Raw genomic sequence first — 21,766 nt, 5'->3', positions numbered from 1 at the left:
TACTGTACATGTGGCCTTCACTTGGAGGTCATAGGTCAGATTATTGCAAAGAAAAATTCACTCAAATAATGTCTAGGCCATAACTTTTGAAATGCTAAAGATATTTTGATGAAATCTGAAACAAACCTGCACCAGCCAAAGAATGTGCACAGTACATCTAAGGTCAAAGGTTAGCACAATTCTTTCTGTTAAAATTTGTCTGTGCCGATCATTTCAACGAGGGAAGATGTTTTTACGAAACTTGAGGGATAACTTCATCAACCACAAAAGGTGTGCATTGTAGTATATTTAGGCTACCATGACTTCCAGCTCTATGTTAAAGGTCATATAAGTACAAAGCAAATATTTAGCTGATAAGGGAGACCACTTTTTGTTCACAAATACAAATCTCCTGTTTCACACTGAAATAATCCAAAAAATTAACTGTTGGCATGAGCCAATAGGAGTAATAAATATCCTCCTTACTTTGATAACTGATAGGAATTTGCGTGATATTATTTCTGGTCTTCCTAAGCCTGTTTTCATGTGTCGGAGTAGTTATAACTTAACCTACATATTACTCACAGGGTGAAGCCCTCAACATAACCCTCCCTCTCCACTTAGCTGTATCAAATAAGGACCATACATCTATAATGAAACATATCTGTACTTATATATGAATGGGAAACACTACAGATTTAATGTTTAAGTTTACTCTGATTTCCTGCTAAAGAAAAGTGGACAAGGTTCTCTTCCAGTTATGGGGAAATCTTGTGAATGTCTACAATGAGAATGTCTGATGATATAATAGCCAGAGAGGGTTTGTTTACCGTGAGTCATAGTGCAGATAGAAAGGTTGTCATGGCTGTCACTGACAATCTATAACAAACAGGTTTAGTAAACACCAAAGCGTTGTAAAGTTTGTCTTGTTAGTCAGTATGCACTTCCTTAGTGTCCATTATCATACTGTTGATAGTCAGTATGTCTCTGTCACATACCGGGTATGTCTCTGTCACATACCGGGTATGTCTCTGTCACATACCGGGTATGTCTCTGTCACATACCGGGTATGTCTCTGTCACATACCGGGTATGTCTCTGTCACATACCGGGTATGTCTCTGTCACATACCGGGTATGTCTCTGTCACATACCGGGTATGTCTCTGTCACATACCGGGTATGTCTCTGTCACATACCGGGTATGTCTCTGTCACATACCGGGTATGTCTCTGTCACATACCGGGTATGTCTCTGTCACATATATGTCAATGTTCTGTTCATTGACTGTGAAGATTGGTATAAAGACATCGACAGTCACAGGATATAAAATAATGTTCAATATCCATACTTCTGTTCATTGACTGTGAAGATTGGTATAAAGACATTCACATTCACAGGATATAAAATAATGTTCAATGTCCATACTTCTGTTCATAGACTGTAAAGATTGGTATAAAGACATTCACAGTCACAGGATATAAAATAATGTTCAATGCCCATACTTCTGTTCATAGACTGTAAAGATTGGTAAAAGGTCATGTTCAATGTCCATACTTCTGTTCATAGACTGTAAAGATTGGTAAAAGATCATGTTCAATGTCCATACTTCTGTTCATAGAATATAAAGATTGGTAAAAGGTCATATTCAATGTCCATACTTCTGTTCATAGACTGTAAAGATTGGTAAAAGATCATGTTCAATGCATCTGTTCATGAGAAAGACTGTAAGGTAGATATATGGTCATATGCCCGGCTTTTGTTAATGTTAACAAAATTCTTAGACTTATTCTTGCTTAATGTTTCTATCCTCAAAAAGCTTAATTCACTACATCAGTTTTTTCCTTCACATGAAATATTATATATAATTAGTGCATTACATACATATAAGGTAATACATAATTAACTTATACTCAGTAATTAAGAACTAGTTACTGACATGGGTATTGTACTGTTGGTATCGTGACACATGTAATCAACTATTACAGTATAGTAACACTCTCCCCACCTCTCTCTACAGTATAGTAACACTCTCCCCACCTCTCTCTACAGTAGAATAACACTCTCCCCACCTCTCTCTACAGTATAGGAACACTCTCCCCACCTCTCTCTACAGTATAGGAACACTCTCCCCACCTCTCTCTACAGTATAGTAATACTCTCCCCACCTCTCTCTACAGTAGAGTAACACTCTCCCCACCTCTCTCTACAGTAGAATAACACTCTCCCCACCTCTCTCTACAGTATAGGAACACTCTCCCCACCTCTCTCTACAGTATAGTAATACTCTCCCCACCTCTCTCTACAGTATAGTAACAACCTCCCCACCTCTCTCTACAGTATAGTAACAACCTCCCCACCTCTCTCTACAGTATAGTAACAACCTCCCCACCTCTCTCTACAGTATAGTAACAACCTCCCCACCTCTCTCTACAGTATAGTAACAACCTCCCCACCTCTCTCTACAGTATAGTAACAATCTCCCCACCTCTCTCTACAGTATAGTAACCCTCCCCCCACCTCTTTCTACAGTATAGTAACACTCTCCCCACCTCTTTCTACAGTATAGTAACACTCTCCCCCCCTCTCTCTACAGTATAGTAACCCTCCCCCCACCTCTCTCTACAGTATAGTAACCCTCCCCCCACCTCTCTCTACAGTATAGTAACCCTCTCCCCACCTCTCTCTACAGTAGAGTAACACTCTCCCCACCTCTCTCTACAGTAAAGTAACACTCTCCCCACCTCTCTCTACAGTAAAGTAACACTCTCCCCACCTCTCTCTACAGTAAAGTAACACTCTCCCCACCTCTCTCTACAGTAAAGTAACACTCTCCCCACCTCTCTCTACAGTAGAATAACACTCTCCCCACCTCTCTCTACAGTATAGTAACATTCTCCCCACCTCTCTCTACAGTATAGTAACATTCTCCCCACCTCTCTCTACAGTATAGTAACACTCTCACAACCTCTCTCTACAGTATAGTAACACTTTCCCCACCTCACTCTACAGTATAGTAACACTCTCCTCACCTCTCTCTACAGTATAGTAACACTTTCCCCACCTCACTCTACAGTATAGTAACACTCTCCCCACCTCTTTCTACAGTATAGTAACACTCTCCCCACCTCTTTCTACAGTATAGTAACACTCTCCCCCCCTCTCTCTACAGTATAGTAACCCTCTCCCCTCCTCTCTCTACAGTATAGTAACACTCTCCCCACCTCACTCTACAGTATTTGGTATGTATTAGGCAGTCACCAGTAACAGTAAAAGTGAAAGCTAATGAATAGCGCTTTAGTGTTGTGCAGTACAGAATTGAAGTGAGATTTATGACGATGTTTTGTTTCGATTGGTGCCCTTCCTTTATTGGCTGTGGTGAGAGAACCCATAAATATACAGTGTATTTGGTAATCAAGTATGACGGAGGATTGGTGTATAATAACATCGGAACTTCCTATGTAATGAAAGCTTCCAAGTGCTCTAGATGAAGTCCTGTTCGCAATCGATTATCACAGAAATACAGGAATATTACCGGAAATGTGGCACACTGTATATATACGTGGTCACAAAATTAAGCAGCAAAGCGACATCTTTATTGATCAGCTGGGATCGAAATCATGGCAGACACAAAACTTGAAGCCGTTGAATTTCAACACTTTTCCTTCGATATGACCTAGAGTAATTTAATTTTGGGACTCTGGCTGGTATATCAGGCAGAACTTTACACAGTGGTTGGAACATATCAATCTAATAGAGCTGTCTGATTGGTTAATGCCTCAGTTACTATGACTCTGGTGCAGTCCCCCCTAACACTCGTCTGTCGCCAAGAAAACAATGGTTCAGTCCCCCCTTACACTCGTCTGTCGCCCAGAAAACAATGGTTCAGTCCCCCCTTACACTCGACGGCGCCAAGAAAACAATGGTTAAGTCCCCCCTTACACTCGTCCGTCGCCAAGAAAACAATGGTTTAGCCCCCCCTTACACTCGTCTGTCGCCCAGAAAACAATGGTTCAGTCCCCCCTTACACTCGCCTGTCGCCAAGAAAACAATGGTTTAGTCTCCCCTTACACTCGTCTGTCGCCCAGAAAACAATGGTTCAGTCCCCCCTTACACTCATCTGGCGCCAAGAAAACAATGTTTTAGTCCCCCCTTACACTCGTCTGTCGCCAAGAAAACAATGGTTCAGTCCCCCCTAACACTCATCTGTCGCCAAGAAAACAATGGTTCAGTCCCCCCTTACACTCGTCTGTCGCCAAGAAAACAATGGTTTAGTCCCCCCTAGCACTTGTCTGTGTCCAAGAAAACAATTTGTACAAAATATTGGAAAATATTATTGTATGGTACACATAAGAATAAGTCTGTATGCCTCACATGCCAGACTACGGTCCATAGCGAAATAAAATTACCCACAACACTAGAACAGATCAGTCATTTGTCTCCCAGTGTCCTATACCTGCTTTTACACCTGTAATGCAAGTTAACCTCATTTTGGACATCTCATTTGAAAAACGTGAAAGATAGACCAACTGGAGTATATGACATTGCGTATCAAATATTCACTTGTGTCAACAACTTGTGTGAATCTATCTTAAACACCTGAAGACAGCTATAGGTACGGTAAACCTCAGGTCAGTTCGAATAGGTGGATAGTTCAAACACACTTTTTGAACAATAAAAATAATTCTTTTCTGTCTAGTGATAGTTCGAACCCTGCCTACACACGTTTCGGATTGTTGGAACACACAACTTGATTACTGAATTTACATAATTATTGATCGAGGTTGGCTATCGGCGATGCAATGATAGCCTCACAAAACTCACTTAAACTTAATCTATTGGCGCATCAACAGCTTTTAACTACTGAGTAAGAGGTAGTACTCATGTGCGACCATTGTTGTCATCAATGTAGGACAATTTGTACATAAATAAGCCACATGTCACCAATAATTGAGTTTCTTTCTTGTTGACATGTGCACACGTCAGTCAAACATCTTTAGGCCCTGACCATGTATAACATCCTAACAGTACACGGAGCGTGGAATGTTACCGTCACATCGCTGACAGACGTGTGTATTGTCATGATATTACTGTGATTGCAATTTGATTATATAATCGCGACCTGGCCACCGATCACTTATTTATAACTTAATTGGTATAACATATACATGTACCAAAGCAAAAATATCTGACCAGGTGGTCGATCGAACTATTAATTCGTAATTGCAGTTTAAATCCACCCTCCGCATTCTGATCAGTACAAATGAACTTTCTTCATTACTCGAGAAAACGTCTACTGCTTTGCGGCCTACATACTTGTCTCTGTTTTGAAATTGAACTTAATAATTGATAACCAATATGTAAATAAATATAAAAAAGATATATATACCATTATTTATCTCCAGATTTGCATATATATATATATCGCAATAATTATAAGGCCGTCGTTGTTCCGTATCAATGACTTGACTGTTTGCCGTGATTTTTGCCGATGTCGGCTTTGATCATTTTAACTACTCTTTGTTTTAGCCGCTATAATTGCGTGTGATTTTAACAGGATTGACAATATTTATTTAATTTTGTTCGAACTGACCAAAGGTTTACCGTATATCTACATTTGGTCCACACTGAATACTTACCTGGGTATGAATAGAGCCTCCTTCCATTGATGAAAACGTCTATGTCAAAGTCATTCAAAACATTCCATTCATCTAGGATTTAAAACTCAGACTCAGATATTCCTTTCCATTCATAAGTATAGCTTAGATTTCTGTATCAAATATTACAGACCAACTAAGTTGCCATAAATCTGCATGACTTTGATGTTTAATCTGAAGATGTTTAAGAGAAAGTTAACAGTATCATTTATGATCATAACTCTGATTTAAATCAGTTATATCCTATATCAGCATACTGGTAAGATTTAAGGTACACCTGTTCAAAGAAACATAAGTAACATCTCAATCATCAATTTGCTATCAATGAATCACAAGTGTTAAAATAATGTTATAAAAAGTGGCCATAAATTACTAAGACAGATTTTACCGCAAGATGCATGCATTACTTAATTGAAAGGTTCGAGGTTATACTATTGATTAAAATACATGTATTTGTACCAGGATTTAATTGTACATTGAGTCAGTCATCTTCCAGCTTTGTGTAAGAGGAATGTTCTCTTTAGCTCAATCAGTGAGCGTTGGACTAGGAAGCTGGAGTTCGCTAGTTGAAGCCCCGTTGGAAGCACACTGTTCTCTTTCCTGCTAAATATTGTAACATTTTTTGTAAAATATTAGAATATGGGCTCAATGGACTTATTGCTTGGAGAAATGTCAAGATTACAAAGAGTATGTAGAATGTACAGAAACACATACAGAAACTGTAATGTTATAAGTTGTTGGAATTAACTTTTATGTTCAGGAACTGTCTTGTTTGTGTTATTGATCGCCATATTGTTTTATTTGCAGGATTCCGTTGTTGGGATGAAGAACAGACGGGGATTGACATTAACGATGAGTTGGCGAGGATTGCAAACCGAGCCTCAATGGGCGAGGAAGGACCCAATGGTAAATAATCTCCTTCACAATAATGGCAATCAGGATCATTGGGATGCTTGTTATTATCATAGTCTCTTAAGTGTTTTACATGCCTGATTATATTCCTTGTTAACCTTTTTACCGTATAAGACTGTATAAGAATGTCTGATTTAGTAGAGTAGGCACATTAGATGTTGTTACTTGAGAGTAAATCCTTTCTAAGCCTCTTAAGCAGTGCAGCTAATAGCTTTGATAAAGTTAATTCCGTTTTCTATCGTAAAGCTACACTGATTGTTTGTCTCAGAAGGAATTCACATCACACATTGTCATATTCACAGATGAAGTCAATATAAGTATTGATTGTCACTAAAATGAGAAACTACTTGACAGTGTTCATATCTTAGAAGCTTAGCATCAATATTACAACTACAACTCTCAGCTGTTGCCGCTGGTAGTTGTGTACGGTTGAACTATTTAAAAAGAAATGGTTCAGAAATACACTGATACAGTAAATATCAGTAGTATTAAGCTGAGGACACAACAGAAGGCACATACACAGACTGGTTCTATTCCATACAACATAACAAGAAAGCAATATTACCAGTTCTTAGTGATGTCCAACTCAAATGTTAGAATTAAAAGCTGTAGGGGCCCCATGTGAAACTTCTCAAAATATGCATGTTCTTCAATTTATCCCTTAGTTCTATTGGGTAAACTCCTATTTGGGTTTTTTAAGTGCATGAGGCATTGTTTCGAGGTCAGAGGTTGATGCATGTTGCTGTCGTTATGGTTGTGACACTTAATAGCCTAAATTGACATTTAACAAAATGCTGCCCTTATACAAATGTACGTACAATGTACCTAGGGATCCAGGTTAGCTTATAACATTAACAAACTTGTACTGAAGACTTGGATAACAATTACCGGTACATTTCTCATTAAAACAATGGTGATCTTCCTATTCTTATTGCTGTGGCATTTAGATTGTTAACTAGCTCAGTTAGGACAGCAATCTAGTGCTGTGAGACACGGAACGATTTAAAACATTAATACAGTATACATTGTGTTGGTTTAAGTAGGAATATGGTTTAAGTAGGAACATGCAGTTAAGAGACACAGAATGGTTTTAAAAACATCAGAACTGTATAAATTGTATTCATTTAAATAAGAATATGCAAACATCTGTCACTGTTAAGACTAAATTTTATTTATTATAATAGAAGTAGTGTGAAACAGTTGATTAAAGTGTCACATTTTAATTTAAATCAAATACAGTATTTTCCACTTAAAAGTTCCTACAGGGTATACAGTTCTCTATTTAGAGTACTAGCCACCAGGCAGATTTCGAAAATTTCTATTAGTCAACCTAATGCTATATTTTCAGAGTAAATATTATTATTAGACCTAACATAGGTCTACTAGTCCCATGTGTCAGGCTAGTGGAACTGTCACCCGTCTTAAAACACCTGGCTAGTTTTGACCCACCAGACCCCAAATAATGTTATCATTATGCATTTCACTAAATTCAAATTATACAAGGTACATTTAATGTGGGCAAAACCCACCTGGTCCATCTTCACCTTGGGGCAGTGGTGACCCCCACCTGGTCCATCTTCACCTTGGGGCAGTGGTGACCCCCACCTTCCTCCACTCCACCAATACCCTCATATCTGTTCTAGGAAACTAACCCTAGCTGTCTTGATGAAAGACTAGGAGACTAAAACAACTGACTCACCCAACCAATCATCAAATAACAGACAGATATGATCTGTGCTGCCGATAGAACCTGGTCCATCACTACCATAATGACCAGTGTGGTGTTGTTGATGTTATTAGTGATATTCATAGCTGTCCGATAGAACTTGGGAGGCAGGGCTTGGCCTCTGTTTAAATTGGGATATTGTTCTATATTCAAACTGATTATTTGGTCAGATTATTCTACCCTCAAAATTACTGTTTCTTTAAAAATGAGCAATAAATTGAATTGAAACACAGGTAGCTAGAAAGTCTATATTGTGTTCCTATTGAGACACTGTATCTGTTTGTTATTTGTACAAACAAAGGTATAGAAACATCCATGTTATTCATATATGTTTCCTTTTTAGCTCACCTAGCACGAAGTGCCAAGTGAGCTTATGCCGTGGCGCGGCGTCCGTCGTCCGTCAATTTTTCCTTTAAACAACTTCTTCTGAAAAACGGACAGGCCTAGAGTCATGATATTTGGCTGAAAGCTTCGTTGGTAGGAGCCCTACAAAGTTTGAGAACGAAAATGACCTTGACCTGTTTTCAAGGTCACAGGGTTAAATATGTCAGACACTTCAAACGACTTCTTCTGAAGAACTAAAAGGTATAGAATCTTCATATTTGGCTGATGGCTTCCTGGGATGGAGCCCAACAAAGTTTGAGAATGAAAATTACCTTGACCTACTTTCAAGGTCACAGGGGTCAAATGTGTCAAACACTTCAAACGACTTCTTCTGAAGAACTGAAAGGTATAGAATCTTTATATTTGGCTGGTGGCTTCCTGGGATAGAGCCCAACAAAGTTTGAGAATGAAAATTAGTTTGACCTACTTTCAAGGTCACAGGGGTCAAATATGTCAAAAACTTCAAACGACTTCTTCTGAAGAATTAAAAGGTATAGAATCTTCATATTTGGCTGATGGCTTCCTTGGATGGAGCCCAACAAAGTTTGAGAATGAAAATTACCTTGACCTTCTTTCAAGGTCACAGGGGTCAAATGTGTCAAACACTTCAAACGACTTCTTCTGAAGAACTGAAAGGTATAGAATCTTTATATTTGGCTGGTGGCTTCCTGGGATAGAGCCCAACAAAGTTTGAGAATGAAAATTAGTTTGACCTACTTTCAAGGTCACAGGGGTCAAATATGTCAAAAACTTCAAACGACTTCTTCTGAAGAATTAAAAGGTATAGAATCTTCATATTTGGCTGATGGCTTCCTTGGATGGAGCCCAACAAAGTTTGAGAATGAAAATTACCTTGACCTTCTTTCAAGGTCACAGGGGTCAAATGTGTCAAACACTTCAAACGACTTCTTCTGAAGAACTGAAAGGTATATAATCTTTATATTTGGCTGGTGGCTTCCTGGGATAGAGCCCAACAAAGTTTGAGAATGAAAACTAGTTTGACCTACTTTCAAGGTCACAGGGGTCATATATGTCAAAAGCTTCAAATGACTTCTTCTGAAGAACTGAAAGGTATAGAATCTTTATTTTTGATTGATGGCTTCCTTGGATAGAGCCCGACAAAGTTTGAGAATGAAAATGACCTTGACCTTCTTTCAAGGTCACAGGAGTCAAATGTGTCAGACACTTCAAACGACTTCTTCTGAAGAACTGAAAGGTATATAATCTCTATATTTGGCTTGTAGCTTCCTAGGAAAGAGCCGAACAAAGTTTGAGAATGAAAATGACCTTGACCTTCTTTTAAGGTCACATGAGGCAGATATGTCAAACACTTTAAACGACTTCTTCTGAAGAACTGGTAGTTATAAAATCTTAATATTTGGCAGGTGGCTTCCTGGGAAAGAGCCAAACAAAGTTTGCGAATGAAAATGACCTTGACCTACTTTCAAGGTCACAGCGTTCAAATATGTCAAACAGTTCAAACAGCTTCTTCTGAAGAATTAAAAGGCATAAAATTATAATATTTGGCTGGTGACTTCCCGGGATAGAGCTCACCAAAGTTTGCAAATGAAAATGACCTCAACCTACTTTAGAGGTCACAGAGGTCAACAACATTTTAATGGATTTGTTCTTGAGAACTAAAAGGAATGGATTCATAAGATTTGGCTGGTAGCTTTTTGGAATAGAGCTAACCAATTTGAGAAGGAAAATGACATTGACCTACTTACAAGATCACAGGGAAAAATATGTCAGCAACTTCTGAAGAAGAATCAAAAAGCATAGAATCTTATAATAATACTTTGCTGGTAGTTTCAACAGATGGAGCCAACAAAGTTTGGGAGGGAAATATTTTGAGTGCAATATAATATTTAATGAGAATATTTTGCTATGACTGCTTAAATATTCAGGTGAGCGATACAGGCCCTCTTGGGCCTCTTGTTATTACCAAGCATTATAATGTTTGCCGAGACATTTTGCATGGTAAATAAATTTAAATATACCAATATCAATTTCATTTTCCCAGACATGGATTTAAAGTTTACAGTTTGCTATTTTAAACCCAGTAGAACATAAAAATATAACTGCCTGGCCAGGTGAAACAGAATAAACAATTGGTATATTGATTGTTGGGGTTGTTGATGATAGCGCTATGACGGCCTGAAGTAGGTGTAATATGTGTAAGGTATGTACATGTGTCTGGTACATATAAATATTGCCACTCAACTGATATACCTGTCATGGGTAGAAATAAGATACTCGGTAATCTGATATCTGCGTTATCAGCAGTATAGGATGTTATAAGTAATATATAAGTAATGTAACCTTGCAAAATTACAGGTTATCCTATGGCAAATAGAGAAATACAATATAAGGCACTTTAACCTTCCAATTCCTTACATATATTATATTAGCATTCAACACTAAGTAACACGTAGAGGACAGACAATGATTGTGAATATCTCAGGCCTGTTTACACTAATGTGATGTTATCTGTGGGGCAAAACAGAAAATTCCATTCATAGCCGTTTTAGTATGGGAATTTGGAAAAGGTGCCTAGTAATTTGTGTTAAATGGTATAAAAGGTGAAGACCTTGTCATATAATAGATTGTATACACCCTCGTATTCTAGCTCATTTAAAATCGTTATTAGTCTTACCGGTATGTGTTACCGATGTTAGGGGGAACATTACTCTTTATAGGCCTCAGGGCGACCCCTGTAAGTCCATGCACATTATACATGAGGTCCTTCATTCATAACCCCTTGAAGGTAATTCAATGAAATATCATAGATGTATCCATCATCCGGTGATGGATGTGTATCACTTGTAGATCAAAGTCATTAAAATAGGTCAAGGGCTAAAAGCTACAGTAAGATAAGATAGGTTTTCACCTTGACAGTAGGCTGGCTACCCGCCTCTAAGTTTTTAAAACTTATCTCCCCTTAGTTTGAGATCCAGAATCAGACATCCAAGTGTCCAAAATTATTAGTTTATTATTTTTCTTAAATTGTTATATTTTCAAGAGACGGGGACCAGGATACCTTGTCAGGTCTATAACTTGTTAAGTCTTGAGATTAAAAAAAATTCAAACCAATAATTTGTGATATGATACATACATTGCTTTGCAGTACTGTATTTATAAACCACAATGTTTTATCTTTATTTGATCTGAAATTCACTAAAACTGAAATGTGTACAATGTATAGATATATGACTGAAGATTGACTTCCATTTACAGAAGTATCAGTACTATATTATACCTGAATTAGTATCAAACCACATGTTATAGCATTCAGATATACACTAAGGTACAGCTGTCGCTATTGACGAGCAGACAGTCGCATTTACATGTTCCTAATCAGTATCGATTCCTGTAAAATTGCTTTATACTGGTATTTTATGAAATTTTCTCTTTGGAATATTATCAAAATTTAAAATTTATATTTTTAGAATCCATATTCACTAAATTACCTTATAAATGTGACATCTTTATGAATTAAACATATTCTCATTCTTCTATTTAATATTGATCAGTTAGAATAGGATAGCAATATGTATTGGGACAGAGGTTGGTTGAAGATGTTTGCATAGCTGCATGGTTGATAGATAAGGTGACTTTTGCATTCTGTAGAATCTCTTCTCTGCCACTTATTATTTATAACTTTAAATTATTACATATTAACCAAAAATGATCTTGATGGCCATATTCAAGGTGAGGGAGCCTTTATAATAATAATAATAAATCAAGGTTCTTATTTGCTGCTTTATCACAACCTAGTTCGTAAGTTGTCTCAAAGCGGTTCACAAATTATTAACCTTTACGTGACCTTGAAAGCACTCTTGGTATATATGGTAATGACAATCTGTTTGTATCCCTCCAAGATCAGTCAAACATCAGGAGGATGTAAAGCTAGAACAGAAAGATATTTTGGCCACATAGGGAAGATGTAGTTATAGTAATGACTGTATTAGGAATTCAGCACATTTATTTAGTAGCACAGGGCCTCGGTAGCTAAGGGGTCTAACTGTCTGCCTCCACCACAGGGCTGCGGTGGCCAAGTGGTTAGGGGATCTAACTGTCTGCCTCCACCACAGGGCCTCGGTGGCCAAGTGGTTAGGGGTCTAACTGTCTGCCTCCACCACAGGGCTGCGGTGGCCAAGTGGTTAGGGTATCTAACTGTCTGCCTCCACCACAGGGCCTCGGTGGCCAGGTGGTTAAGGGGTCTAACTGTCTGCCTCCACCACAGGGCCTCGGTGCCCAAGTGGTTAAGGGGTCTAACTGTCTGCCTCTACCACAGGGCCTCGGTGGCCAAGTGGTTAAGGGGTCTAACTGTCTGCCTCCACCACAGGGCCGCGGTGGCCAAGGGGTTAAGGGGTCTAACTGTCTGCCTCCACCACAGGGCCGCGGTGGCCAAGTGGTTCAGGGGTCTAACTGTCTGCCTCCACCACAGGGCCGCGGTGGCCAAGTGGTTAGGGGTCTAACTGTCTGCCTTCACCACAGGGCCTCGGTGGCCAAGTGGTTAGGGATCTAACTGTCTGCCTCCACCACAGGGCCGCGGTGGCCAAGTGGTTCAGGGGTCTAACTGTCTGCCTCCACCACAGGGCCGCGGTGGCCAAGGGGTTAAGGGGTCTAACTGTCTGCCTCCACAACAGGGCCTCGGTGGCCAAGTGGTTATGGGTCTAACTGTCTGCCTCCACCACAGGGCCTCGGTGGCCAAGTGGTTAGGGATCTAACTGTCTGCCTCCACCACAGGGCCGCGGTGGCCAAGGGGTTAAGGGGTCTAACTGTCTGCCTCCACAACAGGGCCTCGGTGGCCAAGTGGTTATGGGTCTAACTGTCTGCCTCCACCACAGGGCCTCGGTGGCCAAGTGGTTAGGGGGCTAACTGTCTGCCTCCACCACAGGGCCTCGGTGGCCAAGTAGTTAAGGGGTCTAACTGTCTGCCTCCACAACAGGGCCTCGGTGGCCAGGTGGTTAGGGGTCTAACTGTCTGCCTCCACCACAGGGCCACGGAGGCCAAGTGGTTAAGGGGTCTAACTGTCTGCCTCCAACACAGGGCTGCGGTAGCTAAGGGGGGGGTCTAACTGTCTGCCTCCACCACAGGGCCTCAGTGGCCAAGTGGTTAAGGGGTCTAACTGTCTGCCTCCACCACAGGGCCTCGGTGGCCAAGTGGTTAAGGGGTGTAACTGCTATCATCACTTGCCATCCACTAATGGGTCGTACGTTCGAGGCCTACAATGTAAGTGGGGCAGTCACCAGGTACTGGTTGCAGGTCGGTGGTTTTTCGCTGGGTTCCCCCAGCTTTCCGTTACCACCAATACTTCCATAAATGACCATATAGCTGTTAATAGGGCGTTAAACACAAACAAACTACATAAATTTAGTAGCAAAATTCCCCGCAAAACCCCTCATATTACAAGCTGCAGTATCACCTGTTACTTAAATACTTTTATCACATACCTAGGTAATCTTACAATAGTAATACAACAATTTCCTGTTGATGTTTTCTGTCGGTTTGTATCACATGTGTGATACAAGATGTTGTATCACCATACTAGACGGAACTACTTTTTATGGGAATCCCCTTCCATGGCGAACTGAAAAGTTCCCGGTATTTGCAAAAATATATCAAAGTTTATAAAATCTTTGTATTGATCTCTACCAAATACGGAAGGAATGTGATAAAAGCAAGACCACACACTTTTTTTAATGAATCAGAAAGCACTCATTTATTGCGCGGACCTATATATTCACTCGTGCGCGGATCTGATTTGTTAGAAAAACACCAGTGTGTGGTCTTACATATTTATCTCTTGATAAATGTTTCAGAATTGATGATTGAATTGCCATATGTTATTGTATGAACATATTATAGGACCTACATTGTATATATTTACCTCATTACTAGGTTTTCAATTACTTAAAGAGAAATGATGTATCAATCTTGGTCATTATATTTGTGAAAAACTCCTTATTTTAATATAAGTAACTTATAAAACCAAAATAAAATCCAATATTCCTTTCTGCTAGTTATCGTCACTGGACCTGACCCGTCAGAAAGCTGCAGTAAGTATCCACAGTGATATTGTGATTTTGTTTCCCTTCTCTCTGTCGGCATGTCCTGCAGATAACTTTGTACATATTGTTGTTGTCATTCTGGTACTTCAACTTTTTCTTAGATTTGCTTTCCGAGGAAACTTGTTTTCAAACTCAAGATTTTATCTTTTTCTTTGTTTTTTTCAATCTTTTCACAATTTTTGCCTGAATAGATAAAAGTTAACTGAGTTTTTTCTTAGATTTTCTTCGAATTCCTTTAGAATTTAAATATGACGGTGATATGTATCTGACATTTGTTACAATACAGATGTCTGTTCACAAAGCTTAGGCTTGCATACTGACTGTACCTGGTGTATACCTGTCATATCTTACCGACTTACATAGCTTTTGTTTTGAGGTTTCTTGTGTGCATGAACTATTAGCTTGATGTAAATAGTGTACCTCAACATATATAGCTTGATGTAAATGGTGTACCTCAACATATAATCTGTCATTGTAAGAATGTATGTGATGTACATTTCTCCCCGGGGATCCACGCACCAATAAAGATATATTCTCACTAGTAAGCTGATTTTATCACCAGTCAACCATTTTGTAAGTTTCATATAATTCCAAGAATTTTTAACCAAATTATGGAATAAGAAAAAAAATCCATCAACAAATTATTCTTTATAAGATGTGCAAAAAAGACTGAAGCTCTGTAATCTCATTCATAAATTAGATATTTTTGTTGTGAATGAAAGATGATAAGCTAGTGACGGTTTTCTAGTGATGAATGTACCTAATACACCTTTCACAGGAATGTGACCTATTTCCTGGGCTATAGGAAATGTGATGATTATAGCAATTCATCACTCTATAGATAAGTGATAGCATGACAAGGAGAGACAATTACTCCTAATGTATAGGCCAGTAGACACAACAAGGGGAGACAATTACTCCTAATGTATAGGCAAGTCAACACAACAAGGGGAAACAATTACTCTTAATGTATAGTCGAGTCGACACAATAAGGGGAGACAATTACACTTAATGTATAGGCCAGTCGACACAACAAGGGGAGATAATTACTCCTAATGTATAAGCCAGTCGACACAACAAGGGGAGAAATTACACTAATTAATGTATAAGCCAGTCGACACAACAAGGGGAGACAATTACTCTAATGTATAGGCCAGTCGACACAACAAGGGGAGATAATTACTCTAATGTTTTGGCCAGTCGACACAACAAGGGGAGATAATTAATCCTAATGTATAAGCCAGTCGACACAACAAGGGGAGACAAATACTCTTAATGTATAGGCCAGTCGACACAATAAGGGGAGACACATACTCTTATTGTATAGGCCAGACAACACAACAAGGGGAGACAATTACTCCTAATATATAGGCCAGTTAACACAAGGGGAGACAATTACACTTAATTAATGTATAGGCCAGTCAACACAACAAGGGAAAACAATTACTCCTAATATATAGGCCAGTCAACACAATAAGGGGAGACAATTACTCCTTATGTATAGGCAAGTCAACACAATAAGGGGAGACAATTACTCCTTATGTATAGGCCAGTCCACACAACAAGGGGAGACAATTTCTCCTTATGTATAGGCAAGTCAACACAACAAGGGGAGACAATTACTCCTTATGTATAGGCCAGTCCACACAACAAGGGGAGACAATTACTCCTTATGTATAGGCCACTCGACACAATGAGGAGAGACAATTACTCCTTATGTATAGGCCAGTCGACACAACAAGGGGAGACAATTACTGTTAATGTATAGGCCACTCGACACAATAAGGGGAGACAATTACTCCTAATGTATAAGCCAGTCGACACAATATGGGGAGACAATTACTCCTAATGTATAGGCCAGTCCACACAACAAAGGGAGACAACTGCACAGTTGTACCTAAAATGTAGACAAGAGTCCGACAATAAGTGATATCCTTATTACATCTGGGGACAATTTCAAGGGGAGATAATTTTGCCATATGGGTTAAGAAGAATATGAAATCAATCATTTTTATTTTTACTGAGTGAATTCATCAATATACATATAAAGAACGGATTTTACGATTTAATTGGCTAGATGTTGATTCAATAAATAAAGAATTTGTCTCAAAATTTATAAGCTTTAAATAAAACAAAATCAACATAAGCAGTGGCTACAGCATCAGTAGTGGTCCAAAATAGATGGGTTACAAGCCTTGTGACATTTATGTTAACAATGCTATGTGTCATGTTTAAATGTGACAATAAAAACAATGTTATCAAGTAAGTGACAGACCCTTATTAACGGACTGATGTTATCACTGACTTATTATATGATTACTACAAACAGAAGTCATTAGATAATTGGTTATTATATACAGGAGTTGAATTAACGACTAACTCAGTAATGTAATGTGAGGACGGGTAATTTGTTATAGATTTAGTATTTACAGTTACTGGCCATTTTTGTTCAGAGTGTGTGGATTTAGTTTACTCGTATAAAAATAACACTATTAAAGAAAATCTTTTTTAAGCCAAGAAATATTTTTGTGACATCTGGTCGACACAGCATGATGTGGTGACAGGCGTTATAATGTGCATTCCAGGACGAGGTGTAACAAAGACACTTCAGCTTAAGCTTCTATTTTATCGTTGAATGATTGAGCTGAAAAATTAGATTTCATCTGCTCTTTTCAAATCTTTTGGCACAAATAGTTCTATGACAGATTCTGCATATTTCACTATTGAATCATTAATACGTTGTGTGGTTTCAAATGCTAAAAAGACATTTGGTCATTTATGATTTATATTGATGCAAGTTACGGTGATTTGTCGCACCTAGAATCGTGGATACTGAATTACAACAGCTTTACTGGTGATGATCACATTCCTTAATTATTTGTTGTTGAGAAGGAACAATGTTGTTTGAAGATTGTATGCATAAAGATTATTTTTTCCTTTTAGTTGATTGATCAATGTCAAAGCAAAGGTTGGTCAAAATCAAATGAGAGTGTTGATTATTGTCTAAATAATTTGTAAAAAAAATATTGTGTGTTGATGAAGGTCATTGGTATTGTTATCACTGCCATAGGGTCCTGTAAATGAAGGTGATATATATTGTGTGTTGATGAAGGTCATGGGTATTGTTATCACTGCCATAGGGTCCTGTAAATGAAGGTGATATATATTGTGTGTTGATGAAGGTCATGGGTATTGTTATCACTGCCATAGGGTCCTGTAAATGAAGGTGATATATATTGTGTGTTGATGAAGGTCATGGGTATTGTTATCACTGCCATAGGGTCCTGTAAATGAAGGTGATATATATTGTGTGTTGATGAAGGTCATGGGTATTGTTATCACTGCCATAGGGTCCTGTAAATGAAGGTGATATATATTGTGTGTTGATGAAGGTCATGGGTATTGTTATCACTGCCATAGGGTCCTGTAAATGAAGGTGAAAAGAAGTCAATAGATTGATAAAGCTCTGTTGTCAGATTTGTACCATGTTCAAAAGGCCAGTGTTACCACAAAATGTGTCAATCTAGATCTGGAGCGAGGCTCTTAATCACTTATTTTCCTTTGATGTTAAACTAATGTTGATAACTGATTAATTAAGAGGGATTTTTTTGTTTTTGGATACCTAACAAGATTTGTTGAATATTGAAGACTTTTTTTGGGCTAAATAAGGATAGATGTGAACATTAAGATCAATTAGGTGTGTAACAAAAATGATAAATGGGGGCAAGCTGCCCTGATGGCCGTCATTATCTTATTAGCAGGGAATTTAGTGGTAAAATGCTTATAATGATGAGATATACTAACAGAAAGTGTATTACATTACGTAGCCCCACTGCAGCGTTGCGGAGAGGTTCTCCTCCCTAATTACATCATTGTTCTGATAGCCCCACACATTGTACGTAGATGATTCATGAACAGCCGAAACATGTTTGAAGCTTTTGTCACACCTTGGTTAAATAACTAGCGTTTCTCTCTGTACAAACAACTTTCTCTGCTGAAAGGCTGCCAGTTGTTAGGTGATTCTGTAATGTAATAATACATTCTAGACTAATAAGAAAAACTACATCACCAAATTTATTATTATCAGTATATATACAGGTTGTCTTAAAGCCTAACTTTGTCGATTGATATAGTCTATCACTATTGCGTTATGTAATTTTGCTCTGGAAATGTATCAACCTGCTAGATTCACTTGTGTTTTTAAAGGATTCTCATTTTTATGCCCCCGCCATAAAANNNNGGGGGGGCATATAGTGTTGCCCATGTCCGTCCCGTCCTGATTCAATGTAAACACTCAGCAACTTCATTCTTTGACAGATTTTGGTCAAACTTTATACAAAGGTCAAGTATGAGTATGCTTCGGACATTGTTGTGTTTCAGGGTTCCAAGGTCAAGGCCAAGGTCACTGTTGATCAATTTAAACACTTAGCAACTTCATTCTATCACAGATTTTTGTCAAACTTTATACAAAGGTCAAATATGGGTATACCTTTGTGTTTCAGGGTTCCAAGGTCAGGCCAAGGTCACTGTTGCTATATATAGAAAATCATCAACTGATTCAATTTAAACACTTAGCAACTTCATTCAATATGTTATGGAGCTGATTATAACATACAGGAAAAACATATAAATATTAAAATCAACTTATCAACTTTAAGTGTAGTACCTTGTGTGTGAGCATGTTTCAGGGTATCAAGATCAAAGTGGTTGTAATTTTTTATAGAACACTGAAACTAATTTACATGGCAGCGGGGGCATTTATGTCTTACAGACATTTTTAGGATGTTCTTTACTCTGTAAAGGATTTGCATTCTGTTCAGAGAATTCCTATAGTCAAATAATCTGAGAAAACATTACACATCCAAAAACTATATCTAGAATAAATCCTTTTTACCAAAACTCCTCATACACCAATTGTGGTGAGGTCCTTCATTTGGCTCTATATCCTATACACTGTACCCTATTACTTGGTCTACAAAGTATGGTGCCTCGCAATCTATGTTTCTTATATCTAACCAATTTCAAAAGGGAAATGTTTATCCTTCAGACATGTTGTAGAGCTTTTTTTTAAAGTTGTTTTCAAGTTAAGATTGTTGTTGTATATTTTGTACACTTCATAAACACTGTGGTCCTCAGACAGTAATCTTTGTTTAGTGTTTAGAACCAAGATTAACACCAGACAACTTAGAATGTTAGGGCTATTATACTTGAGAATGTATTTTACCTATAAATTGTTGATATGGCAGCTTTGTTAATACAATCAATAATGCAGAATTCTGATTGGACGATTTAATCACATAACCAGACTGTTAATGCTTCGAGAAATAAAAAAATATAAACACATTTGACATCTGCTTCCATGAAGCTTGATTTTTTTGCAACTCTGTTGCACTCCATCTTGTTGAGGGACAATAAGTTGCGACTTCTCGCAGCGATCCTCCATTATAGGGCTGGGTATAATTACATGCCTGGGGCTTTACCGCTGGAACACTACATGTGATTGCATGTACATTGCATGTCAGTTTTTTCCTGTTTTCCCCTCCATTCTGTGGCGCTGGTGACTCACAATTTAAAACTGGTGAGAGTGATGGGTGCCGTGTTTAAATAACAACAAGCATACCTGGCAGAGGGCCAAGTGCGACCAGCTGTAAGCTGTTAATCATACACATAAAACACCCTCTAATACAGATTCAGCATTTTTTTCTAAATTTTGACTTGTGACATGAAATCTGTAGGATTCTTAATTTGAGGTATTCCAATTTTTCTTTGCACTCAGGACAGAGTATGTTAAATTCATATGTGAAATGCATGATGTCCCTTCAGTCAAATGCCAGGTTTGTTTATCAACCATTTCCAATTATCATGAGCTTGTAAATTGTTAGGGTGCTCAGGGGGAAAGGCAAGGGATTTTTGGATTGAATTAAACATGCTAGAGGCAGATGTCATGAATGTCATCATTTGCTTAAGCATGAGGCATTGTTTAGTATAACATACAGGTGTGACACAGGTGATACTGTCTATATTGTCAGATTTACGATACAGGTGATACTGTCTATATTGTCAGATTTACGACACAGGTGATACTGTCTATATTGTCAGATTTATGACACAGGTGATACTGTCTATATTGTCAGATTTACAAACCTTCTGTGAGAGACTGGATTGACTATCCGATGACAGTATGTTTAAAAAAACAGTATGGCAGTTCTCATTAGAAATGGGGGAAAAAACATATATATAACAAGGCTATATCTGTAATTTATTCTGGAAAATCCAGTTGCATTTTTGTCTTCCTGTGTAAATATTTGCACTGTAAATTGCCAGACACACACTTATCTTTGTCACTCAAGGCCAGAGACAGACTGGATCTCCAGTGACACATACAGCTTTAGACGATAGTGTTACAGGAAATACAGTCACATCCGGTTCAGTATAATGCTGATTTCCCAAAGGGTCACAGAGAAACAGTCACCAAACTTGGAAAAGGCAGATTTCATGTGTGAGAGTGTTCAGAGACGTATATTTAAGATGAATGTCATGATTTTGACATGAGAGTCTCTTCAGACTAGGGTAAAGAATGACTTGTCTTCTGATCTGCAGAGACTATGGAAAGGAATTAACCAATAAAACTTTGTCCCCTTTGGATGGTGGGTAGTAGTTGTATTAAACAGCTGGTATTTATGAATCTGACTGCAATATTATTGCAATGTCAGGTTGCTGACAACAAAATTGACAAACGTGCATGTTTCTCTCCCATTAACCTGTGTTTGCGTAATGGTGATCAGTATTTGTTAATTGAGTGTCACTATCTGATGCAGACATGCCAGGAGGAATGGGTTACTTTATCTGCCATGATAAGGGTGCCAGGCATTGGTAAATGACGAGGAGCGGGACACATTTATTTTGGCATGTCTTCTCAGTAAACATTATACCTTGTATTTTGACAAATTTGCTCCCACTGCAGAGATATGAAGATCTCATTCTGATAGATAATATTGGTCACGTCAGGTCTATCAGCAGATATTTCATGGCCG

General features: G+C 38.4%; 1 protein-coding gene across 3 annotated transcripts in view; it reads left to right on the top strand.

Moving 5' to 3' along the window:
* The window catches only part of LOC110453087 (microtubule-associated protein 1B-like), a 58,562-nt gene that overhangs the window by 24,775 nt on the left and 12,021 nt on the right, over window positions 1–21,766 (top strand). For 2 of the 3 annotated variants that reach the window (XR_002463252.1, XM_021501922.1), the window contains exons 2-3: window positions 6,441–6,539; window positions 14,685–14,720. Coding sequence is in view for 2 of the 3 variants with exons in the window: in XM_021501922.1 (XP_021357597.1) it covers window positions 6,441–6,539; window positions 14,685–14,720 (135 nt within the window). In the remaining variant the exon portion in view is untranslated. The remainder of the gene's footprint in view (window positions 1–6,440; window positions 6,540–14,684; window positions 14,721–21,766) is intronic. The other variant, XM_021501923.1, reaches the window with a different exon arrangement.

This window comes from Mizuhopecten yessoensis, unplaced genomic scaffold (genome assembly GCF_002113885.1).
Source record: "Mizuhopecten yessoensis strain PY_sf001 unplaced genomic scaffold, ASM211388v2 scaffold7087, whole genome shotgun sequence".
NCBI lineage: Eukaryota > Metazoa > Mollusca > Bivalvia > Pectinida > Pectinidae > Mizuhopecten > Mizuhopecten yessoensis.
This window is presented reverse-complemented; position numbering and strand designations above follow the sequence as displayed.